At 41.6% G+C, this 20,956-nt stretch overlaps 1 protein-coding gene across 3 annotated transcripts in view; it reads right to left on the reverse strand.

Annotated features, from left to right (window-relative positions):
• Positions 1–455: 455 nt before the first annotated feature.
• The window catches only part of arl15a (ADP-ribosylation factor-like 15a), an 82,942-nt gene continuing 62,441 nt past the window's right edge, over positions 456–20,956 (reverse strand). For 2 of the 3 annotated variants that reach the window (XM_077522411.1, XM_077522410.1), the window contains exon 5: positions 456–1,997. In XM_077522411.1, the coding sequence (XP_077378537.1) occupies positions 1,845–1,997 (153 nt within the window). In that variant the 3' untranslated portion in view covers positions 456–1,844. The remainder of the gene's footprint in view (positions 1,998–20,956) is intronic. The other variant, XR_013283653.1, reaches the window with a different exon arrangement.

Here is a 20,956-nt window from a genome sequence, read left to right on the forward strand (position 1 = left end):
AAGTAAAAAAAAATAAAATAAAATAGAAAACATCAAGTGTGTTTTGTCAATACATCCGGCCTGCACAATTATTCTATGAAAAAAGACAGGCACACTAAAAAGGAGAAGAAACGTTATAAAAATGATGAGCGGATTGAAGTCAGATTTTTGGAGGGGGGAAACAGTTGCAATATTATGTGAATCATCAAGTACTGATTTTTATGAGCTTTTTTAATCCAAATGTAATGACTCAAGTATCGTAATTTAAAAAACAAACAAAAAAAAAACATCTAGCAATATATGAAAAAAAGAAAAAAAGAAAATCATACTGTTGATATTTAGTTGGAATATTACAGAAACTTTTTCCCAATCTAAAAACTTTTTTTTAATATATATATATATATATATATATATATATATATATATATATATATATATATATATATATATATATATATATATATATACTTGTAAAACTTTGCAAATTTATGCTTGGCATATATATTTTTTTCCCACTAAACAAAACTTTTTTTTCCCATAAAACGATGTTTTCACTTTGTCTGTTATGGTCCAACTCCAACATCATCTTTTCCTCGTAATATTATTCTCGTAATATTGACTTTAATCTTGCAACATTGCCAACTTGTGCTTGTAAAATTACAATATTTTCCACCATCTTAATTTAACATTATTCTTGTAAAATGTTGACTTTTTCCTCTCGTAACATTACAACTTAATGCTGGAGCAAAATAGCAATTTTTATTCCATGTCTTAATACAACTTCACTATCAAAAAATGATGACTTTCAAATATGACAAGCTAACATTCCTTTGTTCTGTTTTGATTTGATGTAAAATTATTTTTTTTCTCGTTACATTATCCTCATAATATTGCAGATTTACTCCTGTAAAGCTTCAACATTTCCTAATTACTTTCTTAAAATGGTGCTTTCATTCTTGTAATATTCCATAATATTCTATGTATTATTACAAATTACCTTTACAAAATAAGGACACTTTTCTCATAAAATTATAAATGTAATTTTTGTTTTAGTTGTGTAGTATTAGTGTGTATGGTGTTCATTCCTGTTAACTGTTTTATGACTTTATTCTCATAATATTACAACTTAATACAATAATCTAAAAAAAATTCTGATTTTTTATTTTTATTTTTTTAAATAAAATAATATTTTATTTCTCTTAACTATTGTGATTTTTTTCCCCCCTTGTAAAATTCCAGCTTTATTCTGCTACTTTTTGTGGGGTTCTACTTTTTAGTGCACCCCAAATACTCGTATTGGTCATTGGCTTGAGAGACAAACTCAAATTCCTTTTTGTGATGCGATATGTATTTAAAAAACAACAATTACACCAGATAGAGCGTGATATGCTGCACATTGCTAAAAGCGTTGGATACGTATCGGCGCCCGCGTGATTAGCAGCGCCGTTGCCGTGGTAACTGTACATCCGACTCCACGAGATCGCACTACAAGGCTCCGGTTAGATATGACGTCACACGCTGATGTGGAACTTGTGTACATGACACGATTGACACACGTACAGTGGAAACGACATCAACGCTTCCCACTCGGACATCCTGAAAAGCAATTAGTGGAAGAGTTCAACTTATCTACAGTCGACCTGGGCTCCACTTTGTGTGTGTGCGTTTGTGTGTGTGTGTAGCTAGAGATGACAAAGCCCACCTCAACACACGGTGCAGGAGGAGCATCATAACAACGAGGTTCTACGTGGTTTTGAAGGCCCCTGGAAAGTGGTCCTGAAGAAGGGGGGGCGTGGATCCATAGCCAGCAGGACTTTTCCGCGTCATCGTCCGGCGTTCGTGTCTCTCGGCGCAAGCTAGCGCCGTCATATCCTGGTGCCCTCTGCGTCTTTGTCCTCCAGCAGGCTGATGAACTGGGCGAAGCTTTCCTTCACGGCGTCCATTTGGTCCGTGCTGCTGCCCTCCAGGATCCAGCGCTTGCCCCGAGCCAGCGGCTCCAGCTCAAAGTACTTCTTCACCTGCACACACAATTACGACATGGGGCTTTGGATCGATCCAAATATCGATATTGTCGATACCAATTCATATGAATGTGCGGCAGCACTTCCGTTTTAAATATTATCTAAAATGTTGCGAGTTTCGTCCTAATATTTCCAAACTATGATTATCACGTCTGCACATATGATAAATCGGAAGACGGAAGTGCTGCCGCACATTCATATCAATGTGTTACCATTTATAGTGAAATTGAAAAAAAAATAAAAATACTACCGAATTTTTGTATGATCCACCCATTTCCGATCAAACCACAACCACTTCCGGTTTAGGCCACGCCCCTTCAGCATACAGCTACGGATAGTGGTGTACTCGTTCATCCCTAATATATACCATCATGTTCGAAAAGTATCAATATCAATATTGGTATTGGCAATACTGTACTGGCTCTGTATTTACTTGGTGTTGGAAATTCACCATTTTTTTTAAGATAGCCACAGTCTGACCCCGCAAGTGATGACTTCCAGTCGATCCTATTGGAAAATCACTTTTGAAATGTTAACAAATTGGAAGTTGTTCACAAGTCTGCACATGTTCCTGCACAAGCACGCCAAAGCGGGTGATTTGAGGAGCGACGGCAGCTTGAAAGATGAAAAAGGAAGCAATCAATGCAATTCTTTGGCTGACGGTGTTGTTTTTGAGACGAGCATCATGAGGTCACCTGGCAAGGAAGACGATATCAAATGAGAAACAGCAAACTGATTATCTTTGTTCTTCTTTTCAAAATAACAAATAAGCAAGAAAACAGGTGCAGTTGACACATCATCAACCCTAATGTTAGTTTTGCATCTTGGCCTCATTTTTTATTTTTTTTTACCCGTTTCATATCTTGCCAGTTTTAGTCAGCATGTGAATAACAATCATTGACAATTTGCACTATTATTAAAAGCAAAGACTAGAAATAAATGCACATATTTCCACAACATACAAAGACTGAATTTATGGTTCTTCTAACGCCCTACAAGTGGAAATGATCCGTGGACAGAGCCAGTGAATCCCCCCTTGAAGTGAAATTGTTTATTCCTGCAGCGTGTTGTGCTGTCAAGCTGTGCCATGGTGTGTGGCATGCCCAGGACGGATGGGGTAGACGGGTGGGGGGGTGTGGGGTCTTGTGCCTGCTCAAATGCAGCCAGCCATGCCAGCGAGCGGGAGAGCGAGCGCCGTGTCTGCCCCCCCTGAGCCGAGTCTCTGTCCGGGTGTAATGTGAGTTTAATGACAGATTAAGTCACCTCAGCCGCGTTTGGCTCGGGGGCCCGGATAGAAAGCCGAGCGGACCCAAACAGTGTTAACAAATCCGTCTGGGTAACGTGAGCCGCCTCGGCGCAGGCAGTAGCCCCAGACCGAGACTGCAGACGATGCGGCTGGCTGCCTGTCTGGCTGCCTGTCTTGCCTGTACCAAGGCCCTCTTCTGGAAGACTGTGAGCCCTGCACTGGCTGACAGTCAAAAGGCCTGCAGTGTTGTGTGCGCGCGCAAGTGGAGACAGGCTCAAGCTTCTCTCGCTCTTCTTTCCACAATTCACAAAAGGGCAGCTGCCTTCTTTAGCGTTGGCAGACGACATCTCTGATCAAGCACACCAGTTGAATTATGTTCTGCCAGTACAGAAAGAACATGAGAGCAAAGATTAGGCAGTAAAGTTGTATTGATACTGCTCTTATTATTACCTATTACCCTGCGCTAGCTGCTTCTCTGGACACTTTAAAAACTTCTCAAGCACCATCTATTCACCAAAGAAAACATAAATACGTGCAATATCATTTTGGGTGGAATCTATCTATCTACCTGAATAGTCATTATTTTTGAAGGAATTTCAGGCCTGAAGTTGATGCTAATTTCCTGTTAGCATTTCAATGGGACATTACATTGACTTTAGTATTAGCGCTAGCGATGTTTTAAAAACAATGCTTTGTATTTATATATACAATATGTGTAACTCTCTTTGTTGTGTTTAGTTTTCAGTTTTCAGTAAACTCCACCTGGTGTGTCAGCTGCAAACACTACAAGCAACATGGTGCATTCAGGGTACTTTCACAACGTCGGGAACTTGTCAATCATTTTTTCTTCCATTATAACATTTGAAAGGGATTACACCACGGTATTTTAAGCCCTTCCAAAAGTTAACTATAGGCATATAATGGTTACATCTTATCTTTGACACCATGGCGATATAATTTTTAAAAATAAAATATTAGGTGTTTTGCTGGTTAGTTTTGTAACACGGAAGTAAAATGCCCGCCCGGTTCAGTAGAAGCCTGCTTCTCCCCGTGCATGTCTGCTGTTGGAGCTCTGCGTTTGAAGCACTCTGAATACGCCACGCAACTTGACGCAAGCCAATTCTTCAATAAACATTTGAAACAAAATGGACGCATGAAATCGTGGAGGAGGAGGAAAAAAAAAACTGGGCTGGTTTCTAACCCGTGACTTGCTAGTTACAGAGCAAGCACACTAACCACTATATTATTTATTCAGTTAGGTTCAACAAGTGTTACTTGTAGTTTAAGTGTCAGCTAGAAGGTTTGTGGGATTTTAAAACAGCATTTTGGCATTGCAAATGTGAAATATAATTGATTGCTTTGAATAAATGTGGACAGAATGTTTACTGGCTACTTTTGTCACTATCCCATGGTGGGCTCAGAGAAAGTGGGCGTGGGTTTAGTCCGCAGAGGCGGTGCGGGGGTGGGACCGCACTTTATGATGTCATAAAGTGAGCACTCACTCGTTTTATCAGGTTGGGAGGGGCTGGTGCTTGGAGAGCAGAATGAGCTAGAATTTCTCATAGAGGGGCGAAAACACTACTTCTGTCATGTTTTTGCTGAGGAATTTGCACTTCAACACGGCTAAAAGCTCCCAAAAGTTGATTTTTCATGTTGGTGTCCATTTAAAGATTGAGAGAAATCAACATTGAAATCGTGATTAAATAATTCTGCTATGGCCACGAATTATTCTCAAGTGTCCTTGAATGGTGCTCGACAGGCCTTTGTCTAAGACAGTTCTCGTGATCAGCTCAATCCAGAGGTTTTAGTCCGAGCAACAACAGGTGGCCTCCAAACCTCTTTAGTGTTATGAGGCTGTAGGAACCCAGTGACCTAACGGCTGGTCGCATCCACGCCGGCTTGCCAACAGCGTGGCCCGAACCCGTTTCTTTAAGATTAAGTCTTCCTAAGCGCACTTATGGTTGCTTAAGGAATTGCGTGTGTTAACGGGAAGGGTAAGCCACAAGTACACCGTTGCCAGATGGCTCCTAGAATGACCATTGGGTCATCCAGTCTAGCGTCTTCTAGGTCATACACACCACCTATAGATAGGAGAGAAAGCAGCTTATACATACGTGCGCAAGGAAGGGTGTCAACAAACAAAATATAAAATCACCTGTATCGGTTGCATTTTTGGTGTTGGAATCTAGACTCAGAAAAGCGCAACAAAATGTGAGCTTTGACTTGCGCTTGATGCACGGTGCTCTTAGACCATATTTGTTTCAAGACACCAGCCAAAACGAAAGTTAGTTAGTTAGTTAACTAACTAACTTTATAATAAAGTATTGTCATTTATAACTAACATTTGCAATTATACATTGAACGTACGCCAAGGGGCTGTTTTTGGCAAGAGCTACCAAACAGATGACCACACGCTTCACTATAAAAGGGTAGCATGATATGACATTTGTTGTAAGAATACGTGGTCACACGGCACATACCTCAAGTTTTTTCATACAAATATTTACTACTACTACAAGTACAACTAGGGGTTGAATGACTTCTTATTTTTTTGTAATCAACGCTAAGTTGATGATAGTTGCGCCAGCTTCGATTAATCAATGACATCATCGATATTTTTTTCAGTTGCTGCACACTCACTCTACCCCCATTGTCCTTGGAGGAAGAGGACCGCGAGTGTATGCTTACTTGAGAGAATTGCTTATTGGATGCTTCTATGTTCATTCTCAAAATAAAGAAGTGATTGATCAACCACCGCTTGTCTTGGTCTTATCGTCTAAGCAGACGTATTTAAGGCTGTTCCTCAACTCGCGTTAGTGTATCCCTTCTCAGACGGGGGTGCATTTGTTATATTTGAAGATAGACTTTTGCAAGTGACCGTACTAACCATCTAAATATTACCAGTTGGATGCTGCGGCATAGCTGCAGTCATACCAGCCAATTATTTATTTTTATATAAACTGTTATTCTGTGGGCCTTCCAAGATCAGTCAAAGTACAGTAAAACGTCTGGTATTGAAGGGGGTTGCTCCAACTAAAATGGCTGGTATTCAAAGAGTTAATCATATTCTTAGCGATGAAATGTACATATTGCACTTTTCTCAGACTTAATGGTACAACCGTATGCTACATGTGGCATTTTCGCCGTAGAGACAGACAATAACCTGGAAAAGCCATAGAGAAATCAATACATTCAAGTTGGGCAACTTTATTAAGTGGCAATGTAAGATGGCCGCCAGTAGCTTTCTGTCTCGCTACAGCAAGAAAACACCATAGTTGGTACGTTTACAAAAGTCTATGACGACGGCGCGTTCCCGCTATATAAAACTTCAGGTTACATTAATTTCACGTTTGAACACATACTTGTCCTCTATTCACTATACACACGAGATACGAGGCAACACTGACCCAGTGTGCGCAGGAAGTCGCTGTACATTTAGTCAGCTGTGCATAAGCTGCAGCCCTGGCAAATGGAGTCGCGGCAGCTTAGAGCACTGATGGCCACGCATGGCACCTGGCTTCTCGGTGGCCCGTGCCAGAAACGCTACATGTGATGCTCGCGAGTAGACTCATGTCAAGTGAAGAGGATATCCTGTCAGGATAAATAGGCTTGGCTGCCGCCTTGTGCCAGTCGGTGCCTCCTGGCCACCTAGACACGCGATGGAAGCAGACCGCAAGAGCGAGACTGAAAAGCAAAAAGAAACCAGAATGTGCATGCCTGCCTTTCGCACCAATGGTTCTACTGGATGTAAAATGATTGTTGTTCTTATCAATGGCAGTATTTCCTCTAATTAGTGTCTTTCTCATGGGTGTAATTGCAGGACCAAAGGCGGAAGTAGACTAAATTAACATGTATGGGATTTTCCAACAAGGCAACCTACTTTGTTAGAGGTATCTTATGATACGCTCACATATTCAAGTCGATCGTTCTTGCAGGGGATAAGAGCAAAGACAGATGGAGCACATGTAGGTCTGCAAGACGCACTCCTGCAGCAGATCTGTATCGAAGAATAACCTTTAATGGCCCACACTGTAAACTCTGGATTTCTTATGTAGGACAGCTATTCTTTGTTGAGTCTGGCTATTGCATTTATTTGCCCGAGGTCCCTGAAGTCTGAGAAACAAATCTAAATTAAATTCAATAATACTGAATAATACTAATATTACTCTTCCTGTTTAAGTAATAGGATCATAAAAAAGAAAGAACAGGAAATGTTCACTTGAGAACATTTTGCCTTTTAGCCTTTGGTGAAGAAATAAAAACAAGCCAAAAAGACGAGAGAAGCTGATAAAAAAGGCTGACTCAAAGCAATACGCTATTCTTCAGACGCTAACTTTCCTGCAGGCAACATCAAAACTGCTCTGTAGAGCAAGGGGAGCTTTACTCAATAAACTCATTGGAGAGACGACTTGATTTCAGCCTTGAGGTTTTCATTTGGGTAACCTTCAGCAGGGGCTCTCTTCAACAAAAATAACATCCTTTGTTCAAACGCTACTTCGGATCATGTGTGCAGAACAGACCTATAGGGAGGATGGAAACGCTGCCAGAGCGCATCTTGAAACACCGTATTCTTTTGATTTAGTCAAAACTTTGTAAATGGAACAGGCACCTTTAAATATGAAGATGTGGGGTCTCTGTCTCTCAGAGGAAGAAATAGGACTTCTATGAACTCGAGAAAGTGGCATACTCAAATATCAAGACAATCAATTACCCCGTCCCTTGACATGTCGGCCCCCCCGCCAAGATATCAGTCACCTGGAAAGTGGCCCACACTGGCGACGGTGTTGAAATGGTCCTGTAACACGAGATCTACTTACCATATAATAGGTATGGCCTTTGTTTGCTTTTCCGGCTTACCTCAAGAGTCTACAAGACATGAGAAAGCCTGCAGATCCCTACAAGGGGAGTGCTTGGGAGGTCAGTGGGAAAAAAAACAAACATTGCACCACAATCTGCGGGAGGTGTCAAATGAAACAGCCCACTGGCCAGTAAATGAAACTCGTTGATGCAAGGCACGCTGTGTTTTGAGGCGATAACCGGACCTCAGCCTGACCCGACGTAAAACAAAGTCAATGAGATGACGTCGTAGGAGAGCGTCACTTGGCTGACTGTCAACAAAAGTGATCACGGACAGATTACTGGTCAAGCTTTCTGGTTTGGAAGAACTGTGGTCATGACTGTGAAAGTGTTCACTGCATTCCGAGCCATCGTGAAAAGGAGATGGCAACGTAGACTGTTTATGTTCAGAATACTGTCGGAGATAAGGAGACCACCGCGTCGTTCTCCATCGAGAGTGGAATAAATATTTGCTTCTATTAGTAATTCCAGAAATATTTCAATTTCTTCATCCCCCTTACTTTATCGAATGCTGGCATTTTTTTGTGACCACAATATGTACATGTGACGTACTATCCAGAGGTAGGCACTTCCTTTTTTTTTTTTTTTTTTTTTTTTTTTTTTTTTTTTTTGAAGAGCTCAGAATTGTTCATTCGGTAGTCTTACCGATTCAACGTCTTGTCATCATTGCTCTTTTCTTTTTTTTTTTTTTTTTTTTGTGTGTGTGTATGTGTGCGTGCGTTTGCGTGCGTGCGTTTGCGTGCGTGCGTTGCGTGCGTGCGTGCGTTTGCGTGTGTGCGTTTGCGTGCGTGCGTGCGTGTGCGTGCGTGCAAATACTTATAAATTTATACTCATTCATTCACCTAAAACCTTATAAATATCCCATTACCCTTCGCCTTAACCAGGTACTTCAGAATCTTGCCAGAGTCGTGAGATTTAAATGGTCAGGAGACCAGAGAAAAGGTCAGAAAAAAAAAAGAAATAAAGAGAAAAGAAAGGTAAATCAAAGTGACATCCAGCACCGACCAAACACTTCCTGCCTTCCCCATGATTACAAAATCAAAGTCTTACGCCAACCCCGGAAGCCTCTAAATTCCAGCAAATTTAGCGAGATCTCAAGAGCCCAGAGGAAAAACTAAAGAGAGGAAGGAGGGAAGGATCGATAAGGCAGAGTGAGATCAATAGAAGCCAGTACATCCAATCCATCAAAGTGAAGTCCAGCACCAACAAGACCCCTCCTGCGTGGTTACAAAACCGGAGTCTTATGCCAACCCCAGAAACCTCATACTTCTAATAAATTAAGATCTCAAGTGACCAGAGGAAAAACTAAAGAGAGGAAGGAGGGAAGGATAGATAAAGCAAAGTGAGAACCACAGACACCAGCACCAACTGATTCAAGGGGCTGTGGGAGGGAGAGGGTACTTCTGTTGAGTTTCAGTAGATGCTGGTGCGACGGATCTGGCATGCATAAGGACCACCACCAAAGAAAGAAGCCGTCAACCGCGGTCCAGCAAAGCGAGCACCCCCCCCCCCCCCCCCCCCCCCCCCCCCGGAATCCCCAGGCCGCGGCAGCACCAAGGCCACCCCCAAGCCACCCGAGCGGACACCGGTCGGCGAGCCGACCCAGACACCCGGAACACCCCCAAATTCTGAATACTGTATATAAAAATTCAACAAGTCTTAGATACAAACACGTTAACTACACTAGCCATATATCTGAAGTATGCACTTGCAAATGGGGAAGTAACAGAAGGGCAGAAAAACTTCATCTTATAGTTTACTGGACCCAGGCCCAACCGCCAAGTGAAAGTGCCGAGGCCACCCTGGAACCAAGCCACAGTTGTTGAACTATAAGGGCCACCGGCGTCATGCTAGTATCGCATAAAGATGCGGGTCTCCAACGTCACAGCGCAAAGCTTAGCTGCATTAAGATTTATTGTCCTCTTCCACTGCGGTGGGAGCAGGGGTCTCCCCGGTTGCGTGTTCAAAGTGACCGGCTGATGGTACGATTCTCTTCAAAGCTGAGTGGCCAGTGCCAGATCAGAGCCATCCCTCAGAGGTGCAGTAAATCTGAGATAGACTCACTGACCCATTCGGTGTGCTCCATGCAACAATGCTACTGGTCGTAAGCGTGGCGATAATGTCCTTTCCATGCAGCCATGCAAGATGTGCGTTCAAAGTGGACTGGAAGTGAACAATCAGTTAGGCTACAATCCTCTCATGTGGGCTAGAAAGTAATTGTCAGGTTGAGTGGCGGAGCTGTGGCCCCGTCACCGGGGGTTGACCTGCTCCATGTGAAGAAAAGCCAGTAAGGATTAAGTGTGTGCAGAGGTGGAAGCGTGGTCGCCGTTCGGCTTATTACAACTTTACAGTAACTCCATTTGGTAAAGGCCCAATGGCACCCTGACAAAGAACATCTGGTCTTTGGTTCTCGGGCGGGTGAGCTGGCATCTTGCCCGTGTGCCACGCTGCAGGGGCCCGACGTGCCAACAACCAACAAGCAGCCCCTCCCACTTTCCTCTCAGTTTCTTGCGAGGAGGCCTGCCGCGCTGTCACAGCCCACACAGAGGGTCCTCCGAGTCCGGGCGGTCCATCACAAGCTACCCCTCCACCCTCCCTTCTGCAGGACCCCCTAGTAAGACCCTCAGCCCCCCTTTCACTCTGAGGCCCCCTTTCATGCACTAGTCCTGACAGTTGACCAGCTTGAAAGCTGTAGCAGCCCCCCCCCCCCCCCACTTTCGCTCACAGCACGCGGCATTACAATCAAAGTGGTGGCCTTCTGCAAAAGATTTAAAACATGCATCACGTTGGGGTCTGCACAAGCTTTCACAAAGGCAAAAACACAAACGAGCGCACATAAGTCGTCATCTTGAAAAATGTTTTCTACATGCATATTCACGTTTCAAAATCATAAACGCAATCTTTTCAGTCTTTCACTTTGTTTAAACTAGAGGTGAAATTATTACTTGACAAGTCATCATTTTTGATAGTCGGTTAATTGTTTACTTTTTTTTTTTTTTTTAAGTTTAATTGTCCACATGCTTCTTCATTCAGCTCCATTTCAGCTTCTCAACCGTAAATATTATTTATGTGGTCCTCCATGAAAGCAGACTGATTTTGTTTGAATCTTTGAACACTGAATCAAAATAAACCAACATTTTTGCTTATTTTCTGACATGTTACATCCAGTAACTGAATCATAATTGATGTTTCTGGACTACCAATTCGAAATAATGTCCTGTTTGACTGAGATTAATAAAAGTTAAAAATTAGTGCTGTCAAAGAGAAAGTGTTAACTGATTAATTAATCACGAAAAATTATCGCATTCATCATGTAGTATCGCAGATTAATCACACTATTAATTCTGTCCACAGATGATTCTTTATTTTGACAGCGGATGACTATTTTAAAGGTAGCACAGGTTGTGTTTGAGCAATAAACATAACTACATGCATTAAAGTAAAGAATTTAATCAATGTTTGTGTATGACATTCAGAATATTTGTTCATGTTAAAATATTATATATAATATATAATATTATGCAAGTAATTAACTGATTAGAAAATTAAGATAAAGAGTGGCTGCAGTGGATAAAAAAAATGTTGAGGACTGAAAAAATTCGTAATGAATCAAAATTTTAAGACATGATTAATCTGATTAAAAAATGTAATTGTTTTCCAGCGCTGATTAAAATAGTTGTTAGTTGCAGCCCTAGTTGAAATTGTGCTCAATCGACAAATAGTGTGCAGTTGTTGCAAGAGCCTTGGCCTTGTTTAGTAGCTTCCTTACTTGGGCTTTGCGAGCAGCAAAAGTGACAGCTGATGTTGTCTCGGAATTGTGTTAATTTTAAAGCGCTGTTACCCATTGCAGAAACTGATCCCGGCTATTTTAAAAGACTTCCAAAGAATCCACATAGAGCCAATTGAGACTTGACACTAACGACTATTTTCAAACTACTGCAAATCATGAACCCAACACACATGCATCCAAAGTGAAGACTAACAAGTGGCAATCAAAAGTGAACGACACAATAGAGATGCCACTTAAGTTGAACATTGACTGAACGTTGGCACAACATGACCACAGACTATTGGACAGTTTGCTTAAAAAGGTTTGTTTCAATAGATCGCCAAAAGGTTCCCAGTGTTTGATCCCTGTGAGTCAGCAATGGAACCAGGGGTCAAATCAAATGCTGAATAGGCTTTTCGGAAGTCTTGTCCCGGCGAGCGGCGGCCAGTCGTCCGACCTTGCTTGAACAGCGCACAAAAGGGAGGGCACGGGCCACAATTGGATGGGATTCTTTTTTTTTTTTTTTGCCTCCAATGGAGAGTCCACTTTTGAATAGGGTCTGGCTGGCTGAATTCCGTTCCTCCCTGATTTTGAGAGGACCCGCTGAGGTCAGGGTTCAGCAACATTTGACGTGAGCTGTGGGAAAAGGCAAGCGACGTGCCCGCACAACCTGCCGACAGCCTTCTCACCCAAAATGCCCCTTAACCTCCCAGAGGGGTGGACCACCAGCCCGAGGATGAAAGGCTGTATGGGTGGGAAAAAAGAAAGAAAGCGGAGATGAAGATGAGTGGGAGGGCTGCGGAAAGACAAAGATGCAGGAGAGGTAAAGAATCGAGATCAATCAGCATCAGAGGTGATTGAGGTTTGAATGGACGTGATTAGCTGGAACAAGCAAGACATGGCAAACCTTTAACAAAAAAAAAATCTCAATGAACATATTTTGGAAAAACAACATTAAACCTTACCATTTTTTACTCAAATCATTTTTTTTCTTTTTGTGTCAGCTGCCGCGAAGGCTAATGGACTGCATTTCTGTCAAAAACACAACAAACCCTTACCATGTGTTACCCCACTATATCGTGCTTCATCATTTAATGTGTGCCTTAGGGGTGTCAAAGTTAATTGACAACTATATTGACTGTCCAAATCCTCAGATTTTAGCCTCTCAAAAGGAAATATTATTTTCTGTACTTCATGAAAGCAGATTGATTATACAGTACATGTGTTTAGTCTAAATAAATACACTGTAGTTACAGTTGCTCATGTTAACAAGTGCATGGGAGGAGTAACACAATGAAAACATTGTTTTGTACAGTATGCAGTCTCTCTATATCACAAATGCTCATCTTACCCACGTGGACCTCGAACATGTTCAACCGTTTTTTTGTTGTTGTTTTTTTTAAGACGGAACCCAACCACCTTTTACTGCCTGTAAAAGACATTTTCTACCTTTTCCCCATGTCACTGTTCTGTATAAACTGCATGGACATGGAATCAGACCCATAACAAAAGTGCAACATTGAAAGAGATGAATTCCCACACCTCTATCAACTGTTTGATAATAATTCGGCCGCAATATCCCAACCTTTCGGCAATTTTGCTGGATCTATGTGTGAAAGAGGCAAAAGCTTACCACTGTAGTGCCATCATCTGTCGGTAGCGTTGAGAAATTGATGATTCGGTAAGGAAGTTGTGACACACAATTCTGTGTCAATTCTTCAAACGAGCAGTTTAACACACATGAACTCAATATCGCTCTAAGCCTGCAACGTTTACCTCTATTATGTCACACGCAACAGGGTGAGTGACATGTTGTATTTCTGTTTCTATGGCTACCGGCTATGGAAGTATGTTCCAGGTGGTCATGGCAGCGCCGATGCAGGTCAACGTAGACAAAAAAGCCTCTCTGCATCGTTGTCAATACGTTTATATATTGCGGCCATCGAGCCAAAAGTGAAGGACAGAGCGCAGCAAGGTCACCTGCTCCTCATCCGTTTTTCCACTGTAGCCAGCAAATCACAAGTCGGGGGTGGGGAGGGCTGCTTGCTGACCAACTTCAGTCTAGACGGCTCAATACGCAGTTGACTTTTTAAACCCGCTTGTCTGGAAACAGAGCAGACGTGAGGTAAGGTAGGGGGGAGGGTGGGGCGAGCGCGTGGGGGGGGATGTGCGACAGCAGAGATGCGGCGGTGCGTTTTAGCTGCCGCAGCAGTGGCAGCAGCACGAAGTGCCCGCCGACAAGCGCGTTAAGAGGAAAGCAAATGGAGACAAAAGAGGGAGATGCAACGCTACCCTGCTCATGCTCTGAGGCTCCATTGTCAAGGTCAAGCGAGCCGCGGTGTTAAAAATCACACCACCTTACCCCCCCGGTCCTTTTTGCCTGTCTGCTATCTTATCATTTAAGCCCCATCACTCAGTATAGCACAGCACAGTGACCAACTACAATTAGATGCACACAGTCACCTGATTCATTTAAATCAACTGCTACTCACAAAAATTTCGGGATATCCAGCTGTTGGTAGCTCGTTCTCTCCCTGTTTCACATTTCTGTGAAGCTCCACATGCAGTGGTTTTAAGGTATTGTATTTATTTTCCTTTTACATTTACTAATGCAGCAAATGTTTAAAAAATAATATAGATTGTGTTCAAAAGATTGAAAAAAAAAAATCTAACTAATACATTTGAGAGCTGGAGTACGAAACGGCAATATTTTGGTTCAAGGTTAAGATACCAGCAGAATGTGATAACAGGCCATCCCTAACCAATTGAGTGCAATTTAGTCTCTGGCCAAACGATGCCTGCCTTCACTATGGTAGGTGGTGATGATGAAGTTTGGTTTGATAAGGGGGGAAAAAAAAAAAAAGCCTTCTTGCTGCTTACAAGCATAGCGGCAAACTTTACAGCTCTGTAAATCTTGTAGGAGCGGGAATGTCTGATTAAAAAAAATAACATAAATTGCCGTGGCACTCAGTAGGCAGAGAATTTCAAACAAACAAACAAAAAAAGTTGAGTCCCTAAATGTAATAAACAAATTCTGATGACGAGCTTTGATTTTGTATTGTTTTTGAAAACATCACCTATTGATCAGGCCACTATTTAATCTAATTATGTGTATGCACATTCTGTCTTGACTAAATAAAGCATGATTAAACAGATGGAACTATTTCTTTCCACTCAGTTACAATACAGTACTATTAATATTAATAATACATTTTCTGAGGGTGCGTTTATTTATTTTTTTGGTTTGGCTTATTCATTTTTTCCCTTCGGACACATTACAAGCTTACATCAATCACATCACATCATTTGCAACATTGACATCCGAAAGAAGGGCTGACGGGTAGAAGCCGAGGCTTATTTGAGACCCGTTCTCATCGACCCATTACTATAACACATCAGTCATATACATTATTTAGGCAAGTAGAGATGCGTCCTTCCTCAACAGATGCGTCCTTGTCTTGTGTTTATCTTGCTTAATTTGGACAATGGGAGTCGACAATTACAAAATAATGTACTAGCAAAGCATTGCTCTACTATTTGTGTATCTAATTCAACTGTGAATGAGGCTAAGCCTTTTTGGTGTGACCACTTTTTTAACAGATATTTTTCTTCCACTAGTGACTTTATAAAAGATGATAGAGCATGAACATATTTCCCTGTCTTTACCAACATGACTCCTACTTGGCTCCCTTTTCTTTTTTGTGAATTTAAGTTAAGCCACAGAGATAGCACAATACACAGAAAGGCAGCTCCAAATACCGGTACTCAATCGATAGAAGTGTACACATGCACGAGAAATTGAGTTTCCAATAGAAAAGCTAGTCCAAACTCAAACATGGTACATTCTGGTTTCAATCGATTTAATGCAGTAGTTTGGTCTTCATTAGTGCAAGTAAGCAAACTGAGACAGAGGGCACGAGTGGCTATAAAGGGCAGTCCATGAGGGGGATTCTCCAGTAAAAATTCTGCAGCTGAGCAAGTTGAGAGCACATTTCATCTTCATGTAGACAGGCTACGACGGTAATGTAACAAAATTTAATAAAACATCCCTGACTGCACTCATTTTCATTACTCCCAAACTTTGGCTGTCTGGTAGATAAAGAATTGGTGACACTGCACAATGATCTCATCTTTACGGGACTGGCAAGGCGCCCTTTTTGGAACTTTTCTTAATCAATATTCTGCAGAAAGAAAGGCAAAAAAAAGTGCAACGTTGCTCAAGTCTCACAAGGCAGAAGAAAAGCAGTGAATGAAGGAGACATCTGCTGAATCAGTTGACAGGAATGCAGCAATCCTTTACGTGGGGGACTAAGACGCTATCTCTAATGACGATTAAGTGCTGACCTGTGATGAAGCATGAGACAGAGCAAAGGTCAACGCCGGCAGTTACATAAAGTGCAACACCAAGCATCACTTTGATCCAAAGTGTTTACAGAAGTTGCAGCAACTGTGGTGAGCACACAAGCCCCACCGGGACTGCTCAGGGGACGTTTAGATGAGAACGATGTAAAAGAACAGGACGTTTAGTTTCTGTTGGCTTTCGAATCATTATCAACGCATGTTCTCACCGTGCTTGCGTGGGTTTCTCGGATTACCCTACTTTTCTCCCACATTCTCAAAACCTTAACGTTAGGTTCACTTACGACTCTAAATTGTCCATAGGGGTGAATGTGTCCTATGGATGGCCTGACAATCAGTCCAGGGTCTACCCTCAAGTCAAATGGGATAGATTCCAGCTCATCTGCCACCCGAATGAGGTTAAGTGGTCCATGATAAGGACATTGATGAGGATTGATCATTATCAAACACTTGTGATTTTTAAGCAGGAAAAAACCCACATAATAACCATTCAATATTAATTCACTGACGACTCACTGAAAAAATTCCTTACATTTTCTGCAAATTCAAACTAACATTTGGTCACAAGTTTGCAACATAACCTTGATATTTGTTTGATTGAGGATATGAAAAGGTTACGGAAAATGAACCAATTAACAGCAAAGATGGATGCAATTAACATCAAGATCTAATTCCTCTCCAATAATTCAAAAACGAAAATGCATCCACGTGTTTGGCAGTGACTAATCTGCAACTTTCACTTTCTTCCAAACTGTGAGTGAGCTGGCAATAATCAAATCAACATTTCCCATGAGTAGTGACGCAAGTGCAAGGTATAATAAGGATGATCTTAACAAGTAACTTCGAGACATTTGGTGACAGAGTTGCTCACGCTGTGCTGTTTCCTTCAAAAGGTCCATTGATTGGTCCTCACCTGTGCCTCATCCGCTGCGCATCCAATCAGCGAGCGGCGGAGAATTTAGAGCCACGGACGTCACCGGCCCCGATGACACACACGCCATGTGCCAGACGTTTGACGAAACTTTCAGACACTGGGCGCCACATGAGTCATGCAGCACAGCCACCACCCAACGTGTGCCAGGACCTGCAAGTTCACCATGTGCACAAATATGACGGAGGACAGTGGTTGACGAGCCGCTTCCGTCTTGGACCGTGTCCAGCGCAGTTTGCCCAAGACGGACTGCCTCATTACACCTTCTGCGCTCTCCATGGAGAAGAACGCACACATTACACGGGGAGTCGAATCCAACCGGAGTGGGTGAAGGTGGTGATCTTTGTAAACGTTTCGGCTACTGCAATGAACCAGTTTTACGTTGTCTCCCATTCTCTGAGACACTGTTTGTGAACAAAAAAATGCAAATGGCAAAAGAAATAATCTGTATCAGATTTTCCAGAGGTGGGCATTCATCACTATTGACAGACTGTCCGTCAGTCCTTCACGAGCCAACACCCGTTTTGTCAATCGTCATATTAGTCAGGTTTCCATCCAAATTTATATATATAAAAAATAAATAAATAAATAAACAAGTGAATTTGGTGAAAATGCGCAAAACGGACATGCCACTTATGCCCGTTTCCATCCGTTCTTCTTTTGCGAACAGACGCCGCGAGATGATGTAATAAGGTGTACATAATTCACCCACAGAATGTTGGGACGATGGGGAGTTCCGGGTGGGAATGTTTTTGAATGGAAGTAGTTTGTCTTGTTGGCTTCCCTCACACATGTAAGTGAAGTGTGCCGTTACATTGAGAACTGTTGAGAACCCTCAAGAAAGCGATCTAAAATTGCATTATGGTTTTTTTTCTTTAATAAATTTTAAAAGAATTGTGTTTCTTCGTCTACCAAACATATCTTACTTCATCATCCGCTATTTATTGTGACTACAAACGTGCGTGTGATGTAGTATCGGTCAAAGCGTGCGACCTATATCCGGTTTTGTAATTCGCAAATGCTGTTTTCATAGCCAAAATGTGTATTTTCCTTTTTTTTCGATACGCTTCCAAATTCACCCTCTCCAAGCGTAACATTTTTTTTTTGTGCAAATTTTGGGACTTCTTTTTTTTTTTCTCGAATTTCTGGTGTTTCCATTCAGTTTCTTTTTCAATTCCTGAAAATTTTAATATAAATATAGGTGGACCGAAACCCACCTATTGACAGACTGACAGACCAAACTACTGACGGAATGCCCATCGCTGTCTGTCGGTCCTAAAATAGTGGTGTCGGAGTGATGATGGAAGCGTGGCTAAAATAAAAATGACAGACTGACGATTCCAGATTCCAGACCAACTTTCAGTAAAAAGGTGAAAGCCATGAACTGGAATCGACAAGGTTTAGACACCAATTCCATGGTCATCATAAGTCGCCTGTCATTGTGACGAATTACCCTCAAACTTAACAAATGATCTGTTTGCTTGCACCAGCGATTTTCAGGAACCTCCTGCTATTCAAAATCATGCTAATGTTTGCTATGATTGGAAGACTGAGCAGGGCAGGCAAGATTCTGCATGAATCTGTTTTCAAAAGTTGTGCATGGTACAACATGCAGCAGTATTCTATTTACTTGGCAGCGTACTTCGTGGCATGCTCCATGCACCCAAGTTAACAAACTACTGAATAGTCATCTAGCAAATGAAACATTCAACTCATGTCCACCACATGTTTGGGGAGAAGTCAATCAATTTGAATTTGAGCTTCCTTGCTTCATATTTATTTCACATTTGACAGCACGTATAATCAAGCTATTAATCAAGGTTTCTTGTATTTATAAGTCGGTCCACCCCGCCCATCATGCGAGGCCATGTGAGTCATGATCCCCAAACAAGTATGCAATGAAATAAATCAATCAGAGGAATCCAGACACATTTTAGAAGGCCAACAAAACAGAGATGTTTGGAGTCAGGATGTAACATGTTTCGCTGAGGGTTCATTTGATACAATAGTCAATTCTAACTTTCTGCTTATGTGAGGAAATCCTAGAAAAGTGGTATATCCGCACACTCCAAAAGATGATTCTGATCGATATTGTGGAGACACTTCCTGTCACCCTGGACACAGACCGTAAACAGGGATATTCAATGAAGTCTTCAAGTGAAACCATGTCATGTAATTTAACGAAGACAATAAAAAATATATATACTGTAAATCTTTATTTCTTGGGTGGAACATTCCCATCGTACTCTGTAAGTACAGAAAATTGAAACCTGAAAAAAACAAAAAAACAAAACAGCAGTACCGAAAACCGATAGTAGTCTGTGAGTACATCAAAAGCTTGAAGTAAAACATGAAAAAAAATAAAAAATAACAATTGTGATTCTTGACACATTTTGTCGTCCAACTAAACAATAAGTTTCCAATGATAAGGTTAATGTCATTAGAATTTAATCATGTCAGGTGAACCAAAATTTTAAAATTCCCTATGGAATAAAATTGATCTCTATCCCTATTTCAACTGCCAGTTTTGACAGATGTTTCTCAACATTTATTAATAAGGCAGAAGAAATCTAAAAAGAGCGAAGAAAGGCTGAATAATTGAACAATACAGTACTGCCGTGACGAGAAAGATTTCAATGTATATTTCAACACTTACTGAAACATGCGGGACGGTGGCAGATCTATAGAACGGCAGACATACCCTCTTTTATATTGATGTCATAAGCAAAGTAATCTGATTAAATTACTTTGATTAGATTTAGTTAATCAGATTTTTTTTTTATACTCTTCAACGAAGTGTGTTGGAGCAGTAGGCACGTTCACTCCTGTCACCAGAACATTCAGTCAAAAGCGCAGTATGGCTTATGACTGGCACATCATCAGTAGTGCGTCGATAACTTCCATATCTGCTGTGGCAGTTAATTTCACATTGAAAGTGTGACGTAATTTCCAAATGGATTTCTATGGCAATCAAATGTCTCAGGAAAAGTCCCCTGTCCGTAAATTACAGCCACCATCAGACTTCAATGAGTCACGCCTCCTTAGTCCTTGCTTGCACTTTAACCAGTTACGCGGGGCAGGTGTGTAAGAAGTCATTACAGGAGCATTGGTGTACCTTGAAAGTTTGCAAGTCAGGCACGTAAAAAACGTACACATGAACAGGAGAACATGGCCCAAAGTATCCAGACAAAGTCAGTGCTCGGACGTGCCTGTGACGCAGACTGCAACATCGAGTCAACTTGCCTGAGAGTAAACCGTGAGGATCATCCTGATCATGTCACATTAGAGACCTTAAAATTTTCACAATTAGCCCCAATCAGGTCTTGATGCGGTGAGTCATTTCCCTACACATTTTGTTCATGGCCTCCACATTGCGCATCTGTGCCAGAGGGCTTTGACGCAGCTGCACAGCCAAGAATGCGTGCAAATTCATTCATCTGAAGAGACACGGTTTTCTAATTTAGAGGGTGAAATAATCTACATTCTATTCAAATAAAATAAAGTTAACACTAATTTGAAAAATGGCTACCAAAAACAAGCCTGACTAGCAGCCCACCAGCCTTTCATGGTATAATGCAACATGGCACACCGGGGGAAATGCTCTAAATTGGTGCTTGCTCATCCACAAGCATAAAAAGGAATGAAAAGATGGTTTTGGAAATTTGGTACATGCCGGGGATACAGAAACATTTAGGTGATAAATTGACAACAATTACCACCACCCACATTGGAACTTGCGTGGGAATCAGGACAGATTTTCATTTGCACATAAAATTCAAAAATTTTTCCTGCGT

This window comes from Festucalex cinctus, chromosome 5 (assembly GCF_051991245.1).
Source record: "Festucalex cinctus isolate MCC-2025b chromosome 5, RoL_Fcin_1.0, whole genome shotgun sequence".
NCBI classification, from domain to species: domain Eukaryota; kingdom Metazoa; phylum Chordata; class Actinopteri; order Syngnathiformes; family Syngnathidae; genus Festucalex; species Festucalex cinctus.